This window comes from Euprymna scolopes, chromosome 24, assembly GCF_053919585.1.
Source record: "Euprymna scolopes isolate OS-2025 chromosome 24, ASM5391958v1, whole genome shotgun sequence".
Lineage (NCBI taxonomy): Eukaryota > Metazoa > Mollusca > Cephalopoda > Sepiida > Sepiolidae > Euprymna > Euprymna scolopes.
This window is the reverse complement of record NC_136505.1, coordinates 50359767-50372158: the sequence shown is the minus strand read 5'-3', so window position 1 is coordinate 50372158 and position 12392 is coordinate 50359767. Positions and strand designations below refer to the sequence as shown.

The 12392-nt window shown below is 33.9% G+C and overlaps 1 protein-coding gene across 1 annotated transcript in view; it reads right to left on the bottom strand.

The window, feature by feature from the left end:
• Positions 1–12392, bottom strand: part of LOC145246702 (uncharacterized) — a 329042-nt gene that overhangs the window by 157738 nt on the left and 158912 nt on the right. Inside the window, exons 16-18 of the mRNA XM_080108431.1 lie at positions 10642–10727; positions 7942–8065; positions 4946–5075 (exon numbers count right to left, since the gene is read on the bottom strand). Coding sequence (XP_079964557.1) covers positions 4946–5075; positions 7942–8065; positions 10642–10727 — 340 coding nt within the window. The remainder of the gene's footprint in view (positions 1–4945; positions 5076–7941; positions 8066–10641; positions 10728–12392) is intronic.

Sequence of the window (12392 nt, the reverse complement as noted above, 5' to 3'; positions counted from 1 at the left end):
TAATGACTTGTTATTCATATAATCTACGATATAACAACTGGCGACGAAGAATTCGAACGAAACTCACTAAAAAACAAAGCGAAGGAATAAGCACACAAGAAGATTAACGAGCAGAAAACAAAAGAAATCCAAAGGAAGAAGAAAAAAAAACTTCGACAGAGCCAACATTTAAAAAGTAAGTGTTTCAGTCGGTTGCGTTCCTAAAAAAAAAAAAGAAATTGACATTTTGAAGCGAACATTTTTTTTAATATTAAAAAAAAAAGTGTCCATTTCAAGTTTTATTCGGCTGGAAGTGTTTTTCTTTTTTTCTTCTCTTCGGATGGACATTGTGCTTTTAATTCATTGAATTTATAGGACATATGAGTTAATCTTTTGTTTAATTGTGTGGTTTTGTAAAAAAAAAATTTTTTAACATGGAGCAATTAGCGGAATTCACTAGAACTATGCAATCGGCATTGTTTGCACAACAAAAACAAATGGAATTACTTCAGCAACATCAATTGAAGCAAAGCGAAATACTACAGAGTATTTTAACGCAGCAGAAAGACTGTCGTTTCACTCCTGAAGGAATAGCAAATTCTTTATCCGAATTTGTATACGAGCCGACAAATGGGTTAACTTTTCCGGCATATTTTCGGAGGTACGAAAATATTTTTGCTAAGAGATGTCAGTCTTGGACAGACGAAGAGAAGATTATCCTTCTTCTTCAAAAACTTGCATCTCAGGAAAATACAAAGTATACGAATTTTATCCTGCCAAAGAAACCTGAAGAGATTTCTTTTAGTGAAACAATAAAAATATTGTCAAACATTTTCAGTGAACGAGATAGTCTATTCTATACACGTTATAAATGTTTAAATATCACGAAGCAGGAGGACGAAGATTTTATTACTTATGCAGAGAAAGTGAATGCTCATTGTGAATCCTTTAAATTAAAAGACCTCAAAGAGGATATGTTTAAAAGTCTAATCTTTGTGCAAGGTTTAACAGCCTCTAAAGATAAGGATATTCGTTCAAGGATATTATCCATTATGAACCAAGACACAGAAATAACGTTACAAAAAGTTACGGAAGAGTGTCAAAAACTGTTAAATTTAAAGCAGGACAATACAAGCATCGAAGGAAAAAATTTTGAAGAAAAAAATATGGAAAAAAAATGGAAAGGGTGATGAAATGTGCACACGAAAAATCCTGTAAGACATGTGGGGGAAAAAACCACTTCACTAAAGATTGTTACTTTAAATACAAAATATGTAACAAATGTAATAAAAAAGGCCATAAATCAACGGTATGCAGGAAAGGAAAATACCGAAAAGCAGAAATAAAGACCATTGGTTCTAAAAATGAGTCTAGGTGTGATAAAAGAAAATATATTAAAATTAAAATTAATGGCTGTAATGTGAACTGTCTTCTAGATACGGGAAGCGACATAAGTATAATTGACGAAGTAACTTGGAAGAAAATTGGGTTTCCAAAGTTACAAAATACAAAAAAAATGCCAGAAGTGTGTCTGCAAATAAACTAAAATTTAAGGGTGAATTTTTTACCAATGTGTCTCTAAAGGAGAATGCTGTGAAAACCAAGTTATATGTCGTACCGGGGAAAAATTCTAATTTGTTCGGTATAGACTTAATGATTCTTTTTAATTTATGGGGAAAACCCATAAGCTTATTTTGCAATAAAGTAAGTCTGGCGGGTTTAGAAAAGTCTAAACTACCAGGAAAGTTGATTGACGAATTAAAAGATTTTAAAGAGGTATTCTCTGAAGGTTTGGGTTGCTGCACGAAAACGGAGGTGAAATTTGAACTAAAGGACGAAGCTAAACCAGTTTTCAAACCCAAAAGAAAGGTTCCATATTCAGCATTAGAAACTATAGAGAAAGAATTAGAGAGACTTCAAGATATTGGAGTAATAGAAAAAAGTGGACTCCTCTAAATGGGCTTCACCCACGGTTTACGTTAAGAAGAAAAATAATAAAATCAGGGTATGCGCGGACTTTTCGACAGGTCTAAATGATTGTCTCAAGGAGCATAACTACCCGCTTCCTACCCCAGAGGAAATTTTTTCGAAGTTAAGCGGAAGAAAAATTTTTACAAAAATTGATTTGTCTGAAGCGTATTGGCAAGTAAAAGTCCAGGAAGATTGTGCTAAGTACCTGACATTAAATACCCATAAAGGACTATTTTCACTAAAACGTTTGCCTTTTGGTTTAAAAGTAGCCCCAAATTTGTTCCAGCAAATTATGGATACAATGCTAGCAGGTTTGGATTTTGCTATGGCTTATCTAGATGACATCCTTATAAGAAGTAAAAAATGTGGAAGAGCATAAGATCCACATTGGCAAAGTATTCGAGAGAATATCAAACTATGGATTGAAAGTGGCTCTCGAAAAATGTAATTTTGGGATGGACAAAATTGAATATTTTGGACAAGTGATTGATCGAAATGGTAGAAAACCTAATCCTAATAGGACTGAAGCAATCAAAAACATGCCTAGACCAGAAAATATAGTGCAGCTACAGTCATTTTAGGGACTAGCAAATTATTATAATTCTTATATCCCAAATATGCATGAACTAAGAGCACCTTTAAACGAATTATTGAAAAAGAATAAAAAATGGCTCTGGACAAAAGAATGTGATGAAGCATTCCTAAACATTAAAAAATGTATGTTATCGGATTTAGCACTAGCTCACTACGATCCGAAAAAAGAACTAATTGTAGCAACAGATGCGAGCGAATACGGTTTAGGTGCTGTGCTACTACACAGACTCAAAGATGGATCGACTAAACCAATTATTCATGCCTCAAGGGTTTTGCTACCCGCGGAAAAAAATTATAGTCAGATAGAAAAAGAAGGTCTGGCAATTGTATACGCCATGAGGAAATTTCATAGGTTCATCCATGGAAGATTTTTTATCTTGGAAACGGACCACAAACCTTTGTTATCGATTTTTGGTTCCAAAAAAGGAGTTCCTACTCATACAGCTAATAGGTTACAAAGATGGAGCATGATTCTGTTAAACTACAATTTTAAAATGAAACACCTAGCATCCAGCAAAATTGCACATGCAGATGGTTTGTCCAGGTTGATCCCAAATAAAACTGAATTACTTGAAGAAACTGTTATAGCTGCACTAAAAGAAAATGAACTAACAGATATATTAATAAATACTGATAGGGAACTTCCGGTAACACTTGAGGAAATAAAGAAAGCAGCAAGAACAGATGAATACATTAACAAGATAAAAAAACAAGTGGGACAAAAAGAAAAGAAGAGGAAAGGATTAACAGTTTTTCCATTTTCAAAGTGCGATGAAACTCTAATGTACGCAGATAGTGGTAATACTTCAAGTATTACAGAAGAGAATTTTAAAAGAATTCCACATGGGACATCCTGGAATCTCCAGAATGAAAGCACTAATGAGAGCATATACGCACTGGCCTGGAATGGATCAGGGCATAGAAAAAATGATAAAATTATGTAAGGGTTGCCAACTAGCAGCAAAGCGCCGCCCACTAAGACGCAACCTTGGCCTAAAACAGATATACCATGGACGCGAATCCATATAGATTACGCAGGACCTCTAAAAGGATATTATTACCTGGTAATAGTAGATAGCATGTCGAAATGGCCAGAAATTTTTAAATTCAAACATCCTACAGCGGCAAACACAATAAAGGCGTTGGACGAGGTATTTGGGCGTTTTGGCGTACCAAAACCAATTGTTAGTGATAATGGCACCATGTTCAAAGGTCAAGAATTTAAGATCTACTGTGAGTCACTGGCCATAGAGCATGTCACAACACCAACTTATAGCCCTCGATCTAACGGACAAGCTGAAAGATTTGACGATACTTTTAAACGGGCGTTAAAAAAGAACGATAACATCGACACTGAAGAAAAAAGTCTTCAGAAATTTTTAGCAGTGTACAGGATAACGCCTAATCAGAATACAAATGCAAATTTATCCCCAGCGGAAATAATGTTTGCCAGAAAAGTGCGCTCTGTGTTCGACCGGTTAATTCCGAGTAAAAAAGTAAAAAAAAGTGTAAAAGATAATGGACGATACAAGATATACAAGGACGGGGATAAAGTTTTTTTCAACAATTATCGAGCAGGGAAGAGTTTTTGGGAAGAAGGCATAATCTCAAAAAGAATTGGAAGAATGGTCTACATTATAAAAGGTCAGACATTTTCCCACAAAAAACATATAAACCAACTCAGACCCCGATATATTGAAATAGTTAAAAACAATGAAGTACCGATGGAAGTACTGTATGACATTTTTCACATAGAGCCTCCAAAAAAGGAAGCACCAGTAACTGAAAATACAAGTCACTCTCCAAAATCCAAAAATTCGCAAACGCAAATTTTAAGGAGAAGTGAAAGAAAAAGAAAAAGAACTGAATTTTTTGGACAAAGTCAAAAATGAAAAAAATGGTGAAGCGAAATTCTAGGGAAGAATTTAGCTTGGGAGGAAGGTGATATAATGGACTGATCCAACACCCCTCAAATGAATGGACTGTTACGTCTATAAAAAGACAAGCAAACTCTCCTCACGTGGGAGACAGAATTTAGTACTAAGCTGTCAATGGACGCTTAGAAATGTGTGTACCTTTTTACCTAAATAAACCCTTTCTGTACAACCCCAGTAATGACTTGTTATTCATATAATCTACGATATAACACTGAGTTAGGGCCCACACGCTTGGAGGTGTCTAGTTTTTATTATATCGCCTGGGAATGGGGTGATTTTCATATCTAAGAGCGTGTTTTTTGTTTGCAAAAGCGAAAATTGGGAGCGAGTAATATGTGGGGTTTAAAGTAAAGTTTAAGTCGAACGTCACAATATATTATATATATATATATATATATATATATATATATATATACATACACACACACATATATATATATATATATATATATATTCTAACTTACCTTTCAGTAATGTCATTTGCATCACAATTACATTTCAGGTTTTTAATGCAGTTTTGATCTTCTTCACAATCACATTTCACAGAGGCCAAACTAACCCCACCGGGACCGAAAAACGGCAAGTTGTGATTTACTAAAAGAAAAAAAGAAAGAAATATAGAACATCAATTAGCTTAAGTCATTTATCAAGTATTATTTCATCTGTTAGAACGTTGAACAGCAAAGGAATACCAAACAATTCTGTAGAGAAAACTATTGGAAAATTTTTTGCCCGAAATAAAAAAGGATTTAGAGAATAAAACTATAGAGAAAAAATGGAGATATTTAATGTCTGCAAAAATATACAATAAAATAGAACATTTATTTATTGTAGTGTTTGTAAGCACTCCCTTCCCAGTAAAATTGCATTCAAAACACGTTCAAAATACACTTAACGTCACCATATTAATATATATACTAGCAAGAAAATCCCGATGTGGCCCGGGATTGAATGATGGTCAACGAACGTTTCACACTCCCATAATTTATTTTCATCTAAATCGGTGAAATCGCCCATTTTTCAATCAAATCGATTGATTGCCAACTCTAGTTTGGGGGGCTTACGATCCTGCACCGGAAAAAAGCTTCACATGCCTTTCATAGTGACTTAGTTCACAATACTTTCTAGTCTACATTGCACTGTATAGTAGCTACTGTTGATTTTATACAATTATTTTCATATATAATCGCTTTAATTAAAGTTTAAACTGCAAAAGTCAAGTATCATGCTTCAACAATTCTCTAAGCAGAAACACTGCTTTCAAACATGCTGTTGCCATTTCAAAAACCCCACTGTATATTTTATATACCGGTCTTCACTTCTTGTTCGGTGATAATATCTCGAATTTTAGTTTTAAATGAAAAAGTTAAGTACCATGGTGCAATTTTACTTTAAACAGAAATATTCGTTTCGAACGCACCTCTATCATATCAAAGAACTTGCTATTGATTTTATGTGTTATGCCTTTCGGCTTGTGTGGTAATGAAATTTTTCAAACGCACTTGTGATGTTTGGCTGTATAAGGTGTTAACTTTGGTCAAAATCGCCTCTTCCTTCTTTCATCGGCTTATTTAGATTATCGATACTTATTGGTGACATTCCGACATGAAGCCTATCTAAGAACACTGCCATACACATAAAGTACCTTCGTGTGCAATTTCATACAAATCTATCCAGCCGTTTTCGAATTCATAAGAAACGGGGGGTGTATAGGCAATATTATTTTAATTAGCTACGTGTTATGAAATCAAATGCACTGTCTTTCGATAAACGCCCTTTCTCATTTACAGAATAGTCATTTATTACTTAGATCAAATGTATATTTATAGATTGCGTGAATTCTGTGTCGTTGTTTTTATGTGTGTGAAAGTACTTTCAGTTTGAATGAAATCATTACTAGTTAGGGCTTGTCTTAGTCTATTTATTTGCGGTTTTTAAATGCAATTATTATATGTTGTATGCGAAGGTGATTATGTTCGAAGCACTTGCAAATTTACAAAGTGTTATTGTCTGACGGCTGTTTTTGTTAATGTTCATTTCTATGCTAGATAGGTTAACATTTTGTAACTAGTTATTAACTATCGGATGTCCAGTTTTAATATAGATGGCTTTAAGTAGTTTTAATCGTGATGTATTGTTTTTAATTATAAACTAATGTCTATTTATATCGAAAAGTTGCCCAAACAAATTTGTATCTTTTTGTTGCAAAACAAAAAACGTATAATTTTAAATTAGTAAATAAGAGTTATGTAGTTTACAGAAAGTCATTTGTTAGATGGGATAAAGTGTCCAAATAATGGACACTCGCTCTTTGGTACGAATGCGTCTTTGGAATGATATATTCTCTCGTTTCTATGTTGCGTGTTCAGAAAAGACTGATAATGTGTAAACCCCTGAGAAAATATTAAAGCATAAAAGGATAATGAGTTATTCTTGCCGCAAATTGCTGACAACTATGACAAGAGACAGTGATGATCAGCATCTAGTGCCATATCGACACGCATTGCTAACACTGCTATGGCGACAACACCCGTAGTGAAATTCACATCGTGTGTTTCAGAAACATATTAGAGGTGTAAATCTCTCAAGGAATTTACGAAACTATTGTAAATCTCCTAAGGAATTTACGAAACTATTGTAAATCTCCTAAGAGATTTACGAAACGATTGTAAATCTCCTAAGGAATTTACGAAACTATTGTAAATCTCCTAAGAGATTTACGAAACGATTGTAAATCTCCTAAAGAATTTACGAAACTATTGTAAATCTCCTAAGAGATTTACGAAACAATTGTAAATCTCCTAAGGAATTTACGAAACTATTGTAAATCTCCTAAGAGATTTACGAAACTATTGTAAATCTCCTAAGGAATTTACGAAACTATTGTAAATCTCCTTAGAGATTTACGAAACTATTGTAAATCTCCTAAGGAATTTACGAAACTATTGTAAATCTCCTAAGAGATTTACGAAACAATTGTAAATCTCCTAAGGAATTTACGAAACTATTGTAAATCTCCTAAGGAATTTACGAAACTATTGTAAATCTCCTAAGAGATTTACGAAACTATTGTAAATCTCCTAAGGAATTTACGAAACTATTGTAAATCTCCTTAGAGATTTACGAAACTATTGTAAATCTCGTGAGGAATTTACGAAACTATTGTAAATCTCCTAAAGAATTTACGAAACTATTGTAAATCTCCTAAGGAATTTACGAAACTATTGTAAATCTCCTAAGGAATTTACGAAACTATTGTAAATCCCCTAAGAGATTTACGAAACTATTATAAATCTCCTAAGAAATTTACAAAACTATTGTAAATCTCTTATGAAATTTACGAAACTATTGTAAATCTTCTAAGGAATTTACGATACTATTGTACACATTAACGTTCAAAGATCTTTACAAATAGTAAAAAATAAATATAACAATTTTTTGTAAAATTAAAGCTACTTACCTCCTGTGTGTATTGGAGCCTTTTTGCATTTGTAAGTGAAAGATTGCGTGCAATAAGTAGAATATGTAATCAAACTTTTAAGGTTAGCCACGGTTGCTTTGATGTAAGTCAATACTGCATTTGTCTGAAATTAAAATAAATATATGCATTTTTAGAATAAATTTATATAGTTATACTATGTTGCCTTTTAAACCGCACAAAAACTGATCCGTTTGTTTTTACCATGTACCTAACTTTACCCAACATAAGCTCTAACATAAATATAAATGAAAAATAAGCGTCCCCGATTGAAAGAAAGGCGATTAGAATTACAAAACAGAAAAAAAGTGTGTGCTGGGAGGGGTGGTAGGTGCCTCAAGCGTTTATCGCCAGATCAGTATATCCTATACAGAGAAGGCAGGAATGTTTGACGTGCTGAGATGAGAGAGACTGTGATGGATAATGAGCTATTAATTTCATTGTCAGGATCGAGTTCCGAACGCGGTGTCCAGTTTAGACACGAGAATCGCTGGTGCGTTAAGACCCTGAACAGAACCGTTAGTCTCAGGACAAAGGCATCGAGAAACATCTACGCCTTATCACACTCGAGGTAAAAAAAAGCCAATTCGCCCCACTGAAGAATCGACACGTAAAAGGGAAACGTGACCAGAATGGCTATTTTTTCGTTGAAGGGTGTCCTCAAAAGCAGTGAGGTTGTTTCAAATTAAAGGACTCTCATGGAGACAAAGCTCTGGACTTACCCGACAGTGTACATTCGAGGGAATTCACAGTAATGAAAAGACGAGACGACGGATTTGAATACGAGCTGTTGCTTCCAGTATCCATATTAAGCGATTATAAAATGAAGCGAGTAATGGGGACTTAGAAACATAAGCCATAATAAAGAAGAGTAAAAAAAGAGCAAATGTCTTCTTTTTGATGGATTAGATGTACTTTAGCTACAAAGTGTAGAAAACACTCGTGTTATAGCGTTGACCGATACTTAATGATCGAGAATGAGGCATACACAAGTCTAAACACGATGCAAAATTAGACAGCTATCTGTGCGAAACGGTCTTAACCACCAACACCCACGACAGAGATATAAAACATAGAGTATAGACAGTGCACAAATGACACTATCATGAAATAGAACTGGAAACTGCGTATGTAACGCTGCAAGATCGAATATCTAGTCGATAAAGACAATACCTGCGCAGTATTCTGAAATAGTTGGAGCTGGATTCGATAGAGTGGACAATAGGAGTAGATGACAAGGGTTTTTTTTATAATAGACGTCAACTCTAACCGGTTAAGGCAATGTCTGGAGTGGAACAGTGATGACCAAAGTGAGTTATTCATTCTTCTCTCCATATGCTATACTGCTCTGATGAAAAACGCCCAGGCTTGAAGCGCCATTAGAGAGATATAATACGGCAGCGACAGAGTTATAGTGTGATAGCTGTTCTCCGAGTTAAAGAAGACGCACGCTGTATCTTCAGGTATGTTTTCCATAAAAGAGTGCTGTAGTATCCCGCCGAGTATGTTATAAAATAAAGTCTCAGGTTGTTTGCAACGAGAATATTGGTCAGATCGCCATCAATAACACACTCGACTTGATTAGAAGGAAATGGTATACAATTATTATAATATATTATACTATATTATATATTATCAGTATAGAAATTAGTACCCACCTAGCGAGGTTCTCATTTATGTGATAAGCTGTATAAGCTTCTAAACACAGATACAAATACAGAGAACTGCTCCCCGAGCATATATTCTAGCAAGTAAGTATGGGTATTTCAAGAGTAAATTGAATAACGTGGGTTACGGAGGCTTGTATATAAATTGGCTAGAAGCTTCTCAATTGACAGTGTCAGGTGTGATATTAAAGGAAATATTCTACGGGTATAAAGCATATGAAGAGTTGATCATGGATTATAGGCTAGAAAACACTGAGCAGATAATGCAAGAAAAACTTGAAGGCATAAACATACATGTGACTACTTTAATTCAATACTAAACCTTGAGTGTCTTAACTGAACACTGGCGGATATATTAGATAAACTTGCCGAAAGATTCAATTAAATGTCGATGCTTATTTGAACTAGGTGTTCTTAGAAAGAACTGATTTGGAGACAGAATGAAGAGTCAAGCGAAGGTAAGAATAATTATGACAACAGGCTCCTTCAATCTTTAACAAACTATGGATACCCACGAAGGGATGCTTGCGCGTAAAATTTTTGTTGCAGGAGATGCGCAATCTCTAACTACACCTCTCCTGAGTCGTAATTGTTAAATACCAGTGGCAAGAGAATTATGTACTGGACGACTGGAAACAAATGCCGAGATAAGCGGAGAGCACATGCAGCGCCTAGAATTCTCAAATGGTCACTCATCTGCTACTAACTAGACTCAACGTTGCTTAACTTCGTTGATCTGACGAGAACCGGTGTGTCATCGCGATTATGCTGTATATAAGATATACTATATAATATATAATAGTAATTATATGGGACATTTAAATCACTCCTTTGTTCTTACAGCAGACGGAACTCTTCATTGCATGCATAGTTTGGATCCTTGCTATCGTTGACCTGACACACAACAGCGAGAAATAGAGACGTTGACCTATTAAGTCTTGATAGGAGATCTCGAACAGATGTAGTATATTTATTAATGAATTTAAAAAATGCATTTAATAGGAAAGTGCCTCACTGAAATGTTATGATGATGGTGAACAATTGTGATGCCATATTCGGGTTCTTTAACCATTTGACAATAGACCGGGAACGGAGGAGCTCCTGCAATAAAAGATTATAAATGCGAAAGTATAACGGATTATGTTGAAAGTCAAAAGAGAAAATATGTGTAGCCAGCAAAAGGGTTTGAAGAAGCGGTTTAATTAGTTATACTGAAAAAATAGGACTGCTAAGTTAATTCTAAAATATAACTTGCCATATCTTTGCCTTGTTAATAACTATGGCTTTATTAAAATTTCTGATCCGTGAAAGGTTCTTTCCGGTTTGTAGAAGAGGCATTTTAAACAATTGTAAGTCATTTTATGCTTATTATTATTGCTTAAGTATATCACTTTAATTAATGTACATCTTGTTACTGATTACACAAGCATCATTCATTTTTGCTGCAATATTCTCAACCATGTTGATCTGAAAACGATATGCATTAAACAACAGAAAGAATTAATCCTCCATCAAAATAATACTTGATCTCATACAGCCCTGCTGACCAAAGATTTCCTAAAAAAATAGCTTAGGGTAATCTTGCAAATCTCGCTGACTTAGTTGACTTAGATTACCACTTATTTCTAGTTTAACAAAATCATTTAAATGACTTCACGTTAATATCACAAGAGGAGATTGAACATCACTTAAATTCATATTCCACGTCAAAAACTGCAGAATTTTACAAACGAGGCATTTATAAGTGCGTTGAGAGATGGAATCAAGTTATAGAGCGCAGAGGTCGTTATTGTTATGAATAAAGATTTTCAAAAACAGTTTTTCATTTTCAAGATTAAATTTTAAATCAGCAAAAATTAATACTAGAGCCGTACATAAACTAGAGACAATATTGTTAACGTGGGGAATGTGTGTAAAATAAACATTTAAAAAAAAGTTTTATTTATATATTTATCTGTGCCGTAGCACACAATGTATCTCACTATAGTATGATTGTATAACTAAGGGATCTTCAAACTATGGCCTGATCCAGTTATCTTTAAACTCCGGCCCGCCAAAGTCTTGAATCCGGCCCGGGAGCGCTTATGGAAAATGTAAACACATTCAGGAAAATTTTATAAAATAAAAATGTGTAAAAATAATGTGTTTATTTATTTTTTATTTATTCTTTATTTATTTTTTTTTATTTATTTTATTTTTTTGTTCAGAAAATTATTAAAATGGTGAGGTTTAAGAGAACCAGTTTTACTAAAAATCAAAGCTGATGAGCAAAACATTATAAAACACGTTTAAGTCATCTATTTTTTTAATTTTGGCCCGCATAGCTCGAAAAAGCCAGACATATGCAGTCCTCCGTTCGAAAACTTTGGTATAACTGATAGGAAAATACAAGCTTTTGGCATGGAAACTTGTAAAAACTGCGGTTTGTTAAACTGTCCGTATTAGAGATTATCCTAAGGTCATAGTAGTGAAAAATTGTATTAATTATGAACACAGAAATGATAGCACTTATCAATGGTAAGACAAATGCCAATCACATGTTTCTTAATCGCAACTATCAACAAAATAGTGTAAGATTAGATTTTTAATATTGTTTTTAGGAAAATCATTTTAAAAATATATCCATTTTTTTTTCGTTAAATTAACGATTAAATGATGTCATTCAGATAAAAAGCTGAAAATTAATATCAATTTTATTACCAGAAATAACGACAACGTTTACAATGAATTAGCATGACAAAGTCAATACACTTTAAGTATGTGAGA